Raw genomic sequence first — 18,097 nt, 5'->3', positions numbered from 1 at the left:
AAATATGTTTGTGAGCCATCTCTCTCTCTCTCTCTCTCTCTCTCTCTCTCTCTCTCTCTCTCTCTCCCTCCTAATACCTCTTTTATTTGAACATGGGGGCACTGTAGTTTTTGGAGTAGATGCCACACAGAAATAACATTTGGACCTCTTCACAGCCGTGTACAAACTGAGTCTTTCAAAGGCTTACAGACACAGAGGAGCAGGTCATCACAGAAATTAAGTTTCTTCAGATACTTAGACCAGGTATGAAAATGTGTTATTATTTTACAACATTAGTTATTATTTTTAATCAGTATGATTTATCCTCAAACATTATGTGATATAGACAGTATATATTTTTTTCTTCTTTTACTTATTTGAATATATAGTGCATTCTATAATGCCATATTTCATTTATATTGAGTAACATAACCTGTTTAATATTAGCAATTCCAATGAGTCATAAAATATAATCTAAATAATTTTTATGTATATGTTTACATTTTTACTATAATAAGCATTTATATTTACTCATATTTATATAAGCATTTACACATCACAGTAGTAATTATTATTAATTAAGTATGTACGGATAAATAGATCTTAAAACTGAAGTACTGAAGGCTCTGAGAGTCCCAAAGGCCTTTAAAAATATATTTAAAAAAAATTAACATTAAAGTATTAGTTTGATACATTATGACTTGTCGTAATCTTGTGAATTAGAAATATTGAAAACCTTAAACTTATTTTTGGGGTGTGCAATAAAATGTTTAAGGAATATATTAAAATATTTTGAAGGGACAATTGTATAATTATTTTAAACAATATTTTACACTTACAAGCAATAAATAGTTAAAGCAGTAATAAAAAAGAAAGTAGAGAGACACATCACATGATGATACTGTGTAGTTGTAGGAATTCTTGGTTAAACCTTTCCTGATTGTCAACCTGAATCATTTTGACAGTAAGTCAAAATGAGAGGAAATACTACCAGTGACCTCTTGTTCACTAATTGACACTTAATGTGTCTTATTATATAGTCTTCGGAGTGCTCTCCATCTGTTACTAACTGACTGGATCTTCACTTGACCATGAAGTCTCCCATGGATCTGCACCCATGACATGTTTCAATCCACCCTCCCAAATATGCCTTTGTTCCAGCACATAGGAGCAGATGAACCAATGTCTAATCTATTGCCTTTTCCTGATGCACATTGTGAACAGACAATGCCAGCTGAATTAGTGGGACTATTGCTTCCACTGAGCACTTGATATGAATGGCAGGATCCATTCTGACAGGGCTAAACCTAACTTCCTAGCACGGTTATATGGCATTTTAACCAGTTCATTACACATTTCCATACGCCAGAAGGCCAGGGCTTTGAAGTTGTTTTTTGAGTGATTAAACGTGAAAAAAGAAAAAAAAAAACACTTTAGATTAGAGAAAAATCTTTATTTAACCCTTAGTTATTCCTCACTTACGGGTCACACTTGTGATCCAAAACAGCCTGAAGTGTAATTTTTTTAAAATTAATGTAAAAATATATTCCCTAGTTATTTATTATAGTATTATTTATTCATAATTACTTACTTTTATTAGATTTTTCAATTTGGATGTATATTTATACATTATCAAAGATGACTTTATCATGGCTGATTAGTAGATTGTACACCAGAAAATTGCTCTGTATTTTTCATATATCTGTATTTTTATATTTCTTATTTCCTGTGGTGGTCATTTCTGACTATGAAGATCACAAGTGTGACTATTTTCTAAGACCATATAACCTTTTCTAATCATGTCCACATTTATGTGTGTGTGTTCACATAGCAAGTGCCACAAAAGTCACCAAGTTTGGTCTTCATCAGTACCATTCTAATGAAAAAAACATATGTAAAAAGTCACAACGTAACATTTTTCAGTCTAAAATGACTGAAGACCACCAGAGGGGTTAAAACATTAATGGTCATTAATCACATAATAAAAATAATTCAAGGACAATGTTTGTTATTAAAGTGTTACACAGAAATAAAAGTGATTAATTCTGTATGTGTGGTGCAGAATATAAAATTACAGACTGATACATTTTTTAATAATTAGTTGTTTTTTTTGAGAACTATCTTTGACATTTTTAACAGTGCCAAAAACGGACACAAACACCTTTGATGACGATAATGTCTTTTTACTACAGCTTGTGTGATATTATGGAGACCAAACAGATGTGTTTCCTGTTTACTTGGGCTGATCATCTATCTGGGCTCTGTGGCTTCCTTCAGCATCAGCCCAATGACAACAGGCCTACGCTCTGCCGTTTCCGCCACACACAGCAGCAGCATATTGGGTGGTACTCAGCGTGCTGTGACCTTTGACCACCTTCTAGTCAACATTGGTGAAGACTTCAATCCAGAGACGGGCACTTTCCGTTGCCGCCTGCCTGGTGCGTACTACTTCTCATTCACAGTGGGAAAGTTCCCAAAGAAGATGCTGTCGATCATGCTGGTGAAGAACGGGATGGAGGTGCAGGCCATTGCATATGATGGATACCAGAACCAGGGCCGCAAGGTTCTGAGCCAGAGCGTGATGGTTAGTCTGAAACCTATGGAAACAGTGTACCTGCTCCTTCAGGACAATCCCCACTACGCCATCTACAGCAACGTTGGACCATACATCACATTTAGTGGTTATCTTGTCTATCCAGACTCTACATCCTCTGTTGGATATCTCAATAACCACCTATCTCCTCCAGGCCTCCATCTTCCAGGTTGTCCTCCCCCTGTAGATGCTTATTATGATTGGAGAAGAAGAACAACCAATGAGGAACCACGTTCTGCATTTTCAGTGGCAAGAACTACATCAGCGCTGGGAGAAAGCAGAGTGCGTCGTGAAAGAGAAGCTCTCAAGTTTGACGTGGAGTATGTCAACATAGGCGGCCATTTTAACATAACATCCGGACGTTTTACCTGCCACTTCCCCGGTGCATATTACTTTGCATTTACCGTGGGAAAGCACCCTCGTTGTGCGGTTTCAGTGAAGCTGATGATGGGAAGAGGGGAGGTTCGGGCCATGGTGTTCAATGAGGACATGTCACGGCGGAGAGAGATGCAGAGTCAGAGTTTGTTGTTGTCACTGAAAAGAGGAGACAGTGTCTGGCTGTACAGTCAGCAGGATGACGGATATGCCGTTTACAGCAACCAGGGACGATACACAACCTTCTCTGGTTTCCTGGTCTACCCTGATGGTGAATCCATGAACAGAGACAGAACTTACCCCTGAGAACCAAAGCCAGCTGCAGTACTGATTAATTCATAGTTATGCCTTCAGACTTTTGTTTTTGTACTAAATATGTTTGTTTTTGTACCTCTTAACATAGTACTATTGTTATGTGCTTCTACGCATCACAATCATAATGTAAATAAATATTGTATATTTTTTTTGAGGGGGGGACTTGAACTTCATTAATGACTTAACAAGCATTTGGGCTTTTTACACTTGAATGAGTTAACCCTGGGTCATTCTAAACCCAGGGTAAACGGAATCCTGCTTTAACAATTAATCATGGGTATTAATACGCTATCTAAACCCTGGGTTAAAGTTCTTTTTTGCATATTTGCGGTGTCAGTTTTATTGATTGGACGAATTCAGCATGTGACCTGTTCACGTAAAGGCTCTTGCTATCAAGTTTTACTATCAAGTGTTTTTTTTTATTTTTTAATGGACCTTTTTCGAACTATAAAGGTCAAACGGTCTCTTCTTTACTTCAAGTCACGTGTTTTCGGTTACGATCACAAGTTACGATTCGGCGTCTGTTGTTAAGCCCAGCCGTAACATTATACTAACACTGTTTCACACTGTATGTGTTTGGCACCGCAATGTGGGGGTAACACCTGCTCCAGAGCAGAGTTTATAACCCTGGGAAAAAGCGGTGCTAACCCCACTTCTAAATTACAAGTGTGAAACATACTTTCACCTGGGGATTAGATTGACGATAACCTGGGGTTAAGAGCAATGCAAAAAAAACCTTACATATGGTTAGCAGATCATTAGTTAACGTACGTTAAATTGGAACTTTATTCAAATATATTCATATTTAAATGTAAATGAACTACTGATCTGTTAAGCATCATATAATTTTTGTTAACTTATTAATTAACATTATTATAAAGTTACTATTTCTTGTAAGCTATAATTGTTTAGCAAGTTATATTAGTGTGACTGTCTCATATAGTTAGAAGAAAAATCTACATAGACACAGTTGATGCTGATTTTATTGTTCCATTGTATTTACTATTGTTAACAAGTAGTACTTTAACAAATATTAAAAGTGTCTGAAATCTTCTTCATGGTTTATTTTATTTTATATTTTAGCACAAAACTGAGATCTATATGTGTTTTGTTTCAAAGTATTCAAGGATTCATAGTTATAATGCTTATGTTTTTCCTCTTTATGAATTTTATTTTACATCACATAAAACAATAAAATAATTAGTTATAGCATTAAAAAGCCCCAACCAATGAATGGCGCTCCGTTTGTCTTCTCAGACAGAGAAGCAAGTATACAAGTATTCACAGAAACTGAACTTCTGTTCAATTACATTAAAACTTCCCGAGTCACAATGAGAGACATTTTCAAAAAAGCATATATCATTTGAATATATTTAATATTTTTGTACTTACACTCTACAGTAAATTTGTACAAACTAGATTTAAAAATATTTCTATATGACTATCAATTTAACATGTTATTTTAGTGTGGTTAATTTTTAAAAAAGAAAGAAAGAAATATAGTGGCATGGTATATGGAATGGAAATAATAAAGTGGAAATAAATAATATAATAACTAACAAACAATACATAATTGGCCATTTCTTGTATTGTCTTTAATATTCAATGCTAATATTCAATATGTGATTGATTGTAATTATTTGATTACTACTTGGCATATTATGTAATTAATTCAATAAAAAATCATTTAATCAGTTAATTGGCAGGCATGATTGTTTTACTCTACAACAGAACATTCAGGTTTATACACTAAATAAATATTCAGAACATTCTATTTGCACTATATTAGTATCCACCGGACTATAAACATTAATTATTAAATACAAAACATTATACTGAAGTTATAGCCATAGCAGAGGGGTTCTGAAAATATAAGGCTGTGTCTGGGCCATTCATCTCAGGCTGGTGGTTTGAGTCCAGGATCTGTGCAACATGGGGGACATGGTTCATTAAATATATATATATATATATATATATAATAACATTTAAAACATCATTTTGTGTGTGATTCGTTGGCTCACCTGATGTGACTGCTTTCTATAAGATTTAATTAACATTATTATAAAGTTACTATTTCTTGTAAGCTATAATTGTTTAGCAAGTTATATTAGTGTGACTGTCTCATATAGTTAGAAGAAAAATCTACATAGACACAGTTGATGCTGATTTTATTGTTCCATTGTATTTACTATTGTTAACAAGTAGTACTTTAACAAATATTAAAAGTGTCTGAAATCTTCTTCATGGTTTATTTTATTTTATATTTTAGCACAAAACTGAGATCTATATGTGTTTTGTTTCAAAGTATTCAAGGATTCATAGTTATAATGCTTATGTTTTTCCTCTTTATGAATTTTATTTTACATCACATAAAACAATAAAATAATTAGTTATAGCATTAAAAAGCCCCAACCAATGAATGGCGCTCCGTTTGTCTTCTCAGACAGAGAAGCAAGTATACAAGTATTCACAGAAACTGAACTTCTGTTCAATTACATTAAAACTTCCCGAGTCACAATGAGAGACATTTTCAAAAAAGCATATATCATTTGAATATATTTAATATTTTTGTACTTACACTCTACAGTAAATTTGTACAAACTAGATTTAAAAATATTTCTATATGACTATCAATTTAACATGTTATTTTAGTGTGGTTAATTTTTAAAAAAGAAAGAAAGAAATATAGTGGCATGGTATATGGAATGGAAATAATAAAGTGGAAATAAATAATATAATAACTAACAAACAATACATAATTGGCCATTTCTTGTATTGTCTTTAATATTCAATGCTAATATTCAATATGTGATTGATTGTAATTATTTGATTACTACTTGGCATATTATGTAATTAATTCAATAAAAAATCATTTAATCAGTTAATTGGCAGGCATGATTGTTTTACTCTACAACAGAACATTCAGGTTTATACACTAAATAAATATTCAGAACATTCTATTTGCACTATATTAGTATCCACCGGACTATAAACATTAATTATTAAATACAAAACATTATACTGAAGTTATAGCCATAGCAGAGGGGTTCTGAAAATATAAGGCTGTGTCTGGGCCATTCATCTCAGGCTGGTGGTTTGAGTCCAGGATCTGTGCAACATGGGGGACATGGTTCATTAAATATATATATATATATATATATATAATAACATTTAAAACATCATTTTGTGTGTGATTCGTTGGCTCACCTGATGTGACTGCTTTCTATAAGATTTAATTTCTGTGTCAGCATATGCCACAAAATGGATTAATGTGTAGATTCTGAAACAAAAGAACATAATCTATTTCTTATATATACTATACATAAAATAGGATTAAAACAGGATGATATATACCCATACTAAAACTGGTTTTACATTTATAATGTATAATATACATTAATAGTATAATGTATAATACACTTGATTTTCTACTTTTTTTTGTTGAAATACTGAAATAAAATAGGTCTGATCATTTTTAGCATATAAAACAAAAATGTCTCTTTATCAGTAATTGTGATTTTATTCTTGTGTGCAAGTTTAGTTACCTGTGGTAAAGCATTGCAACAAACTGCATTAACAGCAATAATGCGAAGCTCAGTAACATCAGTGCGACTGGATCTAGGGAAAACACTTCTGTTGTGGAATGAGTCCCATTGGGATAGATTTTTAGGATCTTTATGGAGATTGAGTCGCCAATTGCCTGAAGGAAGAAAGTTGCCACCAGCCAAAGTGCATTGCAGAAGAAAAAGGCAAATGTAACCTTTATGGAAAAGAAAAAAACAAATATTTACTGTTCCAGAGCAAATATTTTAGACAAAACCACATAAAAAGTACTGTTTACATGCTGGCATACTGGCTTAGCTTATTTCGGAGTTCTCTCAGATCATCAGCAATTTTTTCCTGTTGCTCTTTATTTACTTTAAGAGGTTCCAGATATTTCTTCTGCAGTTCTCTCCAGAAATCGATTTCATCCTGGAGCATGTGAAAAGAAAAAGAGGCATTAAAGCATATCAGTGACAATTTACATAATGCTAATATCTAATCAGCAACACAATGCATAAACGCATGACATGGTCAAAAAATTCAGTTGTTGTTGTAGTTTAGTGTATTGAAACGGTAGTTTAGTGTGGTCAAATGATAAATTTAAAGTATTAATATGCAAATTACATATCTGACATACAAAAAAAAGCTGCAAAATGTATTATGGCACAATAATACATGGCTACTTTTGAATAATACAATAAAAAAACATCTAAATAATAAATAATATTTAAATGAAATTATAAAATAATATAATATAATGAATAATTGATGACTGGCCTTCGAATTATTAGAAAATAGTGCACACCCGAGGTGGTGATGCGGCCACAATGCGAAGCGGGTGTGCATTATTTTCTAATAATTAAACGGCCCATCATCAATTATTCATTATATTATATTATTATTATACTATAGCATATATCAACGGACTGGAGTTACCACACCAGTGTTTCCCGCACATAGACTTTATTTGGGCCTGCCGCCCAAGTATATTAATGGCCGCCCAAGTATATTTGGTAACACATTTTTTGCTTTTCATAATTTTTATCCTGTTTACTTTTTTATCCACCCAAGATGATGAAACCATCTGCAATCGATTTAGAGGCCGTCTCCAGTGGTGTATGCCGTTGCTAAGCAATCATGAGCAATCCTAAACCAGTTAGACTTACCAAAGGGAGTGCAGATTCATCCAAGGGAAAGTCGTAAGATTTCATCTGCAGATGTTCAATCCAAGCTTTTGGAATTAAACACATATTAGTTTTAATGGTAGTCACATTCAATGACTCCACCTAGAATATTACGATATTAAAGGGATAGTTCACCCAAAAAAGAAAATTCTGTCTATCACTTAGACCTACTCACTGTTCCAAAGCTCTATGAATTTCTTTCTTCTGCTGAACACAAAAGAAGATATTTTGAATATTGAGGGTAACCAGTCAATTTCTAGTTGACATCCATAGAATTTATATTTCTTCTTTATTCTTCTTCTTTTATGTCCAACAGAAGAAATAAACTCATAAAGTTCTATGTCCAAATTATGGATTTGTTTCGTATAATCAGGCCTTTTTTTCTACTTGACAAGATGTTGATTGATGGACTGGAGTCATGTGGATTCCTTATGGATTATTGTGATGTTTTTATCAGCAGTTTGCAGGGGTGAGAAAGTGATGTAATGCTAAATTTCTTCAAATCTGTTCAGATGAAGAAACAAACTCATCTACTTATACTATACTAGATAGCCTGAAGGTGAATACATTTTCAGCCAATTTTCATTATTGGGTGAACTATTCATTTAATGCCCATGGTTTTGTGCTTAGCATATATGGGCCTGTTGTTCAGGCGTCCTCATAACATTTAGCCTGTTATACTAAATATACTGTTTATATATAATTTCACAGTGGTAAACATCAGTTTACAGATAAACACATATATTTGGGCACAAAACAAGAATGGTTACATGATTCTCGAAAAGTGAAAAGAGTGACCGCAGGTAAGGCAGTACAGATTTTGAGAACCTTAAAATATTAGATGAATCACACAGAACACAAACAGACATAAAATAAAATAAAAAGCCACAAAATCCTCAGATGAAGGAAAGCAGATTTTAAAAAAAGGTGCCAAGTAGCAAAGGCCAGGTAAACATTTACAAAGGCATTACAATATCAAAATGTGTACATCAATCCTTTCTTGAAGAGCTGATAATGTCTAAAAATCTTCTTATTTCCTGTTTTACGTGAAGTTTGACAATATATTATGTTTAAATTACATACTTTAACAGTCCACTTCTCTGAAAAGTGTGTAAACTCCTCTCTTTGGCAGCTTAGTAAAAGTCTCTGGCATTTCTCCTTCACTTGCCCATTTTTTGTACGTTTTCTCTTCCACAAAGTCACTGAACGTCCCAGATCTCACACAGGAGGGGGGTGAACTTGTGGTCGCTCATGCGCCATGACTCCAGCATTTCGTCATGGTGGTGGTTGAGGGTGCGAAGCTCAGTCAGACGACCGAGAAGCTGTGCAAAGTGCTGGGGTTCGTGGGGATGCTGTAGTTTACAGACCTTCCTCAGCACCTCCAACATGGGCTCCTGCAGACGCTCTACTGCCTGCTGGTCCTTTACATATGGTCTGTCTGTTGTTTAGATAGAACAGTTTCAGTCATATGAAACAAATTTATTTCATTGTGGCCTTCTGAAGCATGAAACAATGACAAAAATGTGCTTTTCAGTTGTGACCTCCGTTAATCATTAACCATTTATTACCTTATTATTGGAACAGTACAAACTGATTACATAAAAACCTTGGTTTTAAATGGGTTAAAATGTTTCCATCACATGATGCTTATGCATTTGCATTGATGGTTACTTGGAACATGTCTGCCTTAGTAACTAATAGATTGGGCTCAGTAAGATTTATTTATTTTGTTGTTAAATAATTTTATTCAGCAGGGACACATTAAATTGAACAAAGGTTACGGTAAAGACATTTATAATGTTACAGAAGATTTCTATTTCATATAAATGCTGTTCTTTTGAAATTTCTATTCATCATTCTAAAAAAATGTATTATGGTTTCCGCAAAAATATTAAGAAATACAACTGTTGTCAACATTGTAATAATAAGAAATGTTTCTTGAGCACCAAATCAGCACAAAAATGATTTCTGAAGGATCATGTGACACTGAAAACTGGAGTAATGGCTGCTGAAAATTCAACTTTGCCATCGCAGGAATAAATAGCATTTTAAAATATATTAAAATTACTTTATTTTGGATCAAACAAATGCAGCCTTGGTGAGCATAAGAGACTTCTTTCAAAAATATATAAACAATAAATAAAATACCAGCCCCAAACTTTTGAGCAGTCGCAATTTTTCATTTGCCTTGATTAGCAATAAATTAAACCAGGCTAAACTAATTTAACTAAGCTGATAAACTAACATTGATCTGCATTCTGAAACTTTTAAAACTTCTAAAACATTAGGTGACAGATGGCAGCTCACCTGGTGAGAGGATTGTGATAGCAGTGAGGAGAGCATGTTCCTCTTGCATCATCTGCAGCTCCCCAATGCTTTTATAGAAGTTAAACATAGGTGTGATAAACTCTTCAGATATCCCTGTGGAGGAAATAAAGATATTCATAAAGATATACACCAAGCTTTACCTTTTTTTTTTTTGGTAAATCACTCTAGTATTGAATATCTAGTACAACGTCAGTTGTCAAGCCATTTATTACCCCAGCCACCTGTAACCACTCCAAAACATATTTATTTAAACCTAAGAGACCAAGGCAGGCACATATTTACATGCCAGCTATGATTTAAAGTTAAATGTCATGCCTTCTTTACTAGACTAAAGATCACATTAGTTAGTACATACTACACTCAGCTGTGGCACTGTAATCTTACGTCCATAAATTCTGTATATGTCTGAGCTTCAATAAAAAGATCTTATAGGCACACTTCAAGTATTCAGTAGTAAAACTATCTTTGTTGAAAGTACGAAATTAAGTGTATGTTTTATAAATGACCTGTATCATTCTGAGGCCTCAGGGTGGCAGTGTTTCCTATTTTTAAAAGTAACAGTGAGTGTCCTATGGATTTACTCAATCACACAATTTCCTCTTAGAAAGAATCTATCCATCCATAATATAAAATGTAGGCCTATTACATTTCATCTTATGCTCTTTTTAATCTACTTTTGTCTTTTTGTTGATTATATGTTGAATTTGCCAGTGAGGTGAGAAAGTAAATTTAAAATACACTCTTAAAAAGAACTATTCATATCTCGTGCAAGTAAATTTATCTTGTTGAAGGAAAATTCATATATTCTGTCTGGACAAAAATGAGAAATAGGACAACATATATCTTAAGAAGATGATTTTGCTGTGTATTCACTGTCTGCTTTGGAAGAGACTTTCTGAAACTCCCTCAGTGTGCAATGGTAGATCATCAGGGGTCGTGACCTTATTGCTTTCTATTGTCTGTTAGGTCAGAGCTGATCTGATTCTGGCCTCGGATCCCTACAGCTGTGCGTTTCCACATTCAGTGGGATTCTCAGCAACAGCAGTTCATTTGAACCCTGTCTTTGAAGGGCTTTCCTGTTTTGTGCGAGGCCTTTGTCTTTATCATTATCATTGATATAATTATCATACTGTACTTTACTGGCTATGTGAGCTGAGAGCTCTTTTCTGATGTAAAGCATTCAATGTGAAGAGCCATAAGGGTTTGGTTTACAGACCGACCAATCAGGGAATCCTTCAGTGGGAGATGACACACTGAAGACAGCAGGGACATTAAAAACATGCCTTAATTCAGCTTACCATAATGTTAATATTAAAGAAAAACAGTGCTAGAGTGTTACAAACTCTTCAAAAACTCAGTATATAGTCGCCACCCCCGAGAGAGGAAATGATCGCAGCATGTGGACTCCTTTCACAGTTTCATTCATTTCCCTTTAGATGAAAGGATAACCTTTGTCATAACTTTCCAAAAAAAAGGAGGGAGCAAAAAAAAAAACAGACGCATCACGAAGGCTTCATGCCAGAGAAATGTCAGAGGCGATGAGTGGGGACAATAGGCCTCTCAATGTTTAGATAGAGAACAATAGTCTCTTTAAACAGTGCGTCTATTTCTCCCCCTCTGGCCTTTTGCGTGAATATTCCTGAGCCTGTACTGGAGAGAAGAAGAGTGATGGACTCAAACAGTCTGTGCCACTCTGCATTCATCTGCCTGTTTAGAAATATTACTAACTGGATGGTCCGTCGCAGCTTTTTTTAAATCTTGAGAGGCTGAAAGCAACTTTGAAATAAAGGTGATTCAGTGTGCAACATAGGAGGGCTGTATTAAGATGCTTTTAAGAGACCGAATTGATCATGCATCCTTCCTTTAACCACAGCTCTTCAAAATCTGATTAGATGTCATAAAGCAGAAGATATATTGACCGGCTATATGAGGGCTTTCCTCTTTGTGCTGTTCCTGGCAGTCATCCAGTGCTTAGACTTCTGTGAAACCGAAACCAGTTGGACTTTAGTGTCCTTTAACACATGTAATGTACACCACAGGATTATCAAGATGGCAAATTTCCTGTCGTTATTAAGGGCGGACAGATACATTATTAATGTAACGTGCCTAGTGAACTTTATGGACTTTGTTCTGGGCTCTGAGGATCTCAGCAAGTATGTGGCATACTAGTTTGAAACCCAATCCCAGAGCCATGATTCCTTAGAACGCGCCAAAAAAGCAGATAAAGGTCATGAGTCGTGCTGTAAATTATGCTGCAATCCAAATAATGAGCTCACCACTCCTTCTGATCCTGTCTTCTAGTACCTCTGTGTGTCCGTTGGGCAGCTTCTTGGAGAAGACCTGGGCTGACCGCAGAAACATTGCCTCTATGGCAGAACCTTTTAATAAAGCGATCTGATCTTCATGATCCAGAGATTGAAAACCTGCTCAGAATACAAGAACCCGATAAGTATGTTTGGACTGGAGGTCTGGAGGACTGGAGTTATTGCATTCTCCTCATAGGACATCACTGTCATATAAAAAGTGTCACATGACCGTTTCTTGAAGTATGTGATTTTATTTTATTTTCAAACAAGTGGTATAGAAACTGCAATAGAAATAGCTCTTCTAGAATTTGAAAAACAGTACCTGGTATATTTTTTGTGAACTCAACCAGCACCTGAATGTGACTAGTAGCCATTTCAGTTAGTAGAAGGAAGTTTTCTTCTGCGTTAAATTGCTCTTGTAGCTGTGGACAGGTTAGAAGGGGGAAAAAGCATGCAAATAAGCCACTGTTTTGTGACATTGGGGTGGTGATAACCTCAGTTACGTAATGATTTAACAGCGATAAGAACAGGCAAAGTTGTTTACTGACTTTAACAGTAGCATTTGGCTGCTTTGTGCATTAAAGAATCATAAAAAGATTTAAAGACATAAAAAGTTGATCTAAAATAAGATAAAAAAAAGATTTTTGAGAAGACATACCAGTTTTCTCGCCATATCCTGAGGAATGCGATGTTTGTTGTGAGCGTCAACTATATAACGTATTAAAGCCTGCTGGTCTTGGCTCAGTTCTATATTCTCCTGAAATGAGAAAATGTGCCAAAAATCATAAATTTATAAACCTGTTTGGATTTGGAGGCATTTGGATCATGGACAATCCAGCTATGTGGAATAAGAAATAAAGATTAGTGGTGTCATTTTTTTAATAACTAGCCAACTTTTGATCCTGCACAGCCATTTTGCAACCCTTCATCATAAAATAATCTTTTAGAAGTAACCGTATATGTGAGCAAAGGTGAGAAGAATGATGGTGAAGAGAATCATTGAGGTTGCCCTTTAAACTTTTATAGCACTTCAATAAAAAGTTGCCTTAGAACACCCTTAACTTTAGTTTGCAATTATGCCTGAAAAGTTATACTGTAACAAGCATGGCACCATGAAAGCTGTAAAGCTGAACAATAAAAAAAAAATGACAGTATTTTTGTTTGCTTTGAAAGTGGAAGTTTTCTAGAAAATTATAATAATAACCCAATCAGACAGCACATGTGTTCTTACCTTGGAGGGTTTAGTGGTAGATACAACTTGTTTAGCATCTTTACTGTCACCAACATCATCCCCTGTACTTTCATCAGATGAGGCCTTTGTGTTTTTCCTCAGCCTTTTGGATTTGCACTGGATTTCGGTTAACAAGCCTGAGGATGCAAATACAAAATACATAAATTAGATACAGATTGGTCAGATTGACTTTTTACATGCAAACTGTTTTTCTCTAAGGTTTACTGTATGTACAATCTATTTTGGACTCTGTTTTATGCTACAAGAATTAGTCTTAGGAAACAATAAAAATGTAATATTTTATCTGTTTCAGCAATATTTATGTAAAACTCAATACATTATTCATGAGCAACAAAAGCTTAGAAAATACAGCTTCTTCTTTTCTTCCACAGACTAATCTCAAGTAAATCAATATTATTTGAACCCAAACCATCTCATATCATTTGTTGCCCAAAGAAAACATTGTACAGCTAGTTACTATTTGACTATTTGACTACTGTATTCCAGTTAATAACTTTTATTGAAAACCGCTGTTCTAGAGTTTAAAGTGTCTCATCTGATTTCACAGTATGTGTGACTCTCGGGCTGATATATTAGTTGAACAGGAATAAGTTTTACAATGTTTGCAGTGTTCTTACACTCTGCCAGCATGCCCATCTCTTTGCACATCCTGAGTCGACACTCTTGGCATTTCCTGCGCATGTACATGTCCATCTCACAGTTTCCTCCACTCTTGCATTTATATACAGCATTCTTTGTGATACTTCTTCTGAAGAAACCTGGAAGAAATAGCACAGCATCAACAACCGAATAACTGAAAATGTTCAATATGCCACACATTTCACATATAGTATACTATAATGTTGCAGCAGGATCCAGATTTTTGATAGAATGTCATGTAGTGACCCAACACAGAAAAAACTGAGAAAGCTAAAAGTGACAAAACATAGAAATTTATTAATATTACCATGAACAGCAAAGCCCAAACAGTATGCATTTCTAACATAGGTTAGAAACAAAATCTGGTTTCTAAATATTTTTTGAATTTAGTTGCATTTTATGTAGTCTAGTCTTGGTCATTTTTTCCACCTTTTTACATTTTTCATGGTATTACGAGGATAGAAATTGCATTTTATTATTGACATTTAGCTTTGTTTTTTAGCATTGCACCCTTATCAGAACAGATCTGAAATCCATTTTTGTGAGTGACACAGAGAGTGACAGATCAGATGGCAAGAATAGACATATAAAAGCATTCAAGAGCATATTTCATTGCTTAATAATTTTCTCTATAACCATTCAAATTCAAATTGCTTTATTCGCATTACATACTTTTGTACGTATTGCCAAAGCATTACAGGGATTATAATCAAACTATTCTCTAATTCTGAAAACCATAAAAAAGAAAGAATAGAAGCAACAGTGGCCATACAAGTCTAAACTCTTTGTAAACACAGATCAAGGAATAGGTTCAATGCAGCCCATGTAACGTATGGTGTAATGTTTAAGACATTATGTTCAGTATTGTAATACTGATACTCTTGGATGCTCGATTTTCAGTTCTAGGCAGCAGACAAACATGTGCAGTTGTTTTTGGAACAGGTAATTATTCCAGCACGAGCACAATGACACACATTAACTTTGCATGGCGGCGTGTGGCTCTGGTTGCCTACATCATTATTCAGCAGAAAGCTGAGAGGGAACCCAATCCAAACTGAACGTGAAGGAGCACCAAACCTAGCCAAGCCTGTGGGACTTGGGACACATAGCCCAGCATCTGCCCTTTGGACATTGTCCATGCACAGGTGGAATTACACTTGCAGTCATTCAGCCAATGATTTTCCAAAGAGCTAAATTTGGCGCATGGCTTCCATGTCAATTATTACGTCCTTCATAAGCTATGTAGCCATGGATACAATGTAATACCAGGTGCACTATGATATCTATGAAGGTTCAAGGGTGAACAAAGAGGTCACAGAACAAAGGGGCAGCTGTACATTGTAACAGTATATATATATATTTATATATATATATTAATTGCAAAGCGATATATGGCCTTTAAAGTTAAATGTGCAATTTCTAGACCTCTAGCAACCAATAGCCCCGAACTCATGACATTGGTTGTTGCTATGTCAGACTTGTTGGAAAAATAAAAAATATAAAAAAAAAAAAAAAAAAAAATCCATTGCCAAATGATGAGAATAGTTAATAATAAATTAATGTAAAACAATTTTTGCAAAAGATTTTTGATGACTTTTAATGTCTTATTAGACCCATCATATATGCAATCCAATAATTCGCTAAAAATATACAACACTAAAACAACATTTTAACATATTTCATCATTTAATTGGTTATTTTTTATACTATTTTAATTACATGTTGTCATATAAACCTTTCAGTAACTATACTGATCTCACATATATAGTTAAACTCTATGTGTTTGATTAACTAAAAAGACTCATTGGTGTAATTTGTTTGGGAATCAGACTACCCTTACAAAAGTTTATTCAAGTGTGCAATTAGTATACTTCTTTTAAATTAAAAAATAGGAAAGTACTTTTCAGAAATGTGCTTTATGTACTACTCATAAATATACTTAAAATGACATTTAAGTATAATTATACTTAGAAAAAGCCTATATATTTGAGCTATACTTGTGCTCCGGGAATCCATGTTTTCATTGTTATGCTGTAGAGGGCGCTAATACACATCTACTGTACAGAATTTCCTAAACACAAGCGAAGAAGAAACCGAAACAACACACGTATTCTAACATGATCATCAGACATAAAACAGCATCAAAACTGTGTAACGTTATGGAATGAAATGTCGACCCATGAAGAGCTTTGGGGTTTTGATTGACTCCATCTACGTTTTTATTATCATTCTGAATCCAATTCTTCTCAGCTTCTTTGTTCAAAATGTTGTTTATTTCTTAATTTGTTTTATTTATGAAACTTACCCACATTTAAGTGTTTATAAAAAAAAGAATGCATGATGCTAGAATAAAATGTTTTGTTTACAAGCAGATACCCTATTCTTTCTTTTGATGTTTTGTATGTTCAGATATTTATATAGCAAAATATATACAAATTAATACCTAAATAGGGACATAGTACTGTAGACTGTAGTATACTTAAAGTATGATGTAAAGTTCACTTAAAGAAAACTTACGAGTATACTTGCAGTATAAAACTACTAAACTAGTAGTTTACTGAGACTATACTTCAAAGTGTACTAAAAATGCTACAATTATTTAATTAGTAAACTATCAGTATACCTATAAGTTCACTTTTAGAATAGTTGCAGTATAAACTAAAAACATATATGTAAACTAGTTTTGTACTCAAAGTTTACAACTGTTATACTTAAAGTACACTTAAAAGTGTACTAGAAAGTGGGCCAATTTAGTCCCAAGGAGTACAAGTATACTACTAGTACACTGATATTTATATACTTACTATATAAAGTATACTTAAAAATATACTTGATCTTTACTTAAGTATACTTAATAAAATAAACTTGAAGTATACTTCTTTTTGGTAAGGGTACACGGGTTGCGCTGTATTTTTTTGATTCACTAAAAAGAGCTCATTAGAGTCAACTGTTCGTGAATCAGGCTACACTGGTCACACTGTATGGATTTGATTCACTACAAAAAAGTGCTCTTAAAATTTATTTGTTTGGGAATCAGACTGCACTGTTAAATCGGTATGATTTCTTTTTTTATTTACTAAAAACATTCAACACATTAGATTCATTCATTTGTGAATTGGACAACATTTGTCATGCTGTATGGTTATGATTCACTAAAAAATCCACAAAGATTCATTTGTTATGTAAGTGAACTACTGGTCACGCTGTAAGGTTTTGATTCCCTAAAAGAATCAGCTTATACGATTAATTTGTTCAGGAATCAGACTGCAGGCGCTGTTTGCTTTACACTGTTGATTCAGGAAGTAGTGCAGGAATCTCTGACAAGAGTATTTAAAGGGGTCATATGATGTTGCTAAAAAGAACATTATTAGGCCAAACAAAGTAGTTTCGCTTTCACAACGAAACACAGCGTCACACACGGCGGCCTAGAGTGAGCGCCGGCGGCCTAGAGTGAGCAGAGACCGGGGGGTAGAGTGAGAAACGGCCGGAGGGCTAGAGTGAGCGGTGGTCGGTGGGCTTGAGAACAGCGCGGCCGGCGGATTCGACGAAGGAGCGTCCGGAGGGCTTGCGGCAACCACATGTG

General features: G+C 34.5%; 2 protein-coding genes across 3 annotated transcripts in view; one reads left to right on the top strand and one right to left on the bottom strand.

The window, feature by feature from the left end:
- The first annotated feature begins 183 nt into the window (after nucleotides 1-183).
- LOC107672306 (complement C1q tumor necrosis factor-related protein 4-like) lies at nucleotides 184-14,049 on the top strand. Its single transcript, XM_016465447.1, has 3 exons — nucleotides 184-243; nucleotides 2,172-3,768; nucleotides 14,039-14,049. The coding sequence occupies exon 2, from the start codon at nucleotides 2,267-2,269 to the stop codon at nucleotides 3,251-3,253; it is 987 nt and encodes a 328-aa protein (XP_016320933.1). The 5' UTR covers nucleotides 184-243; nucleotides 2,172-2,266; the 3' UTR covers nucleotides 3,254-3,768; nucleotides 14,039-14,049.
- Nucleotides 8,868-18,097, bottom strand: part of LOC107672305 (bile acid receptor-like) — a 13,804-nt gene continuing 4,574 nt past the window's right edge. For both annotated transcript variants that reach the window (XM_016465445.1, XM_016465446.1), the window contains 7 exons: nucleotides 14,493-14,633; nucleotides 13,855-13,991; nucleotides 13,282-13,380; nucleotides 12,946-13,045; nucleotides 12,594-12,740; nucleotides 10,297-10,410; nucleotides 8,868-9,427 (listed from right to left, as the gene is read on the bottom strand). In XM_016465445.1, coding sequence (XP_016320931.1) covers nucleotides 9,189-9,427; nucleotides 10,297-10,410; nucleotides 12,594-12,740; nucleotides 12,946-13,045; nucleotides 13,282-13,380; nucleotides 13,855-13,991; nucleotides 14,493-14,633 — 977 coding nt within the window. In that variant the 3' untranslated portion in view covers nucleotides 8,868-9,188. The remainder of the gene's footprint in view (nucleotides 9,428-10,296; nucleotides 10,411-12,593; nucleotides 12,741-12,945; nucleotides 13,046-13,281; nucleotides 13,381-13,854; nucleotides 13,992-14,492; nucleotides 14,634-18,097) is intronic.

This window comes from Sinocyclocheilus anshuiensis, unplaced genomic scaffold (genome assembly GCF_001515605.1).
Source record: "Sinocyclocheilus anshuiensis isolate Anshui unplaced genomic scaffold, SAMN03320099.WGS_v1.1 scaffold997, whole genome shotgun sequence".
NCBI lineage: Eukaryota > Metazoa > Chordata > Actinopteri > Cypriniformes > Cyprinidae > Sinocyclocheilus > Sinocyclocheilus anshuiensis.
The sequence above is the reverse complement of the archived record's forward strand: the minus strand, read 5'-3'. Positions and strand labels throughout refer to the sequence as shown.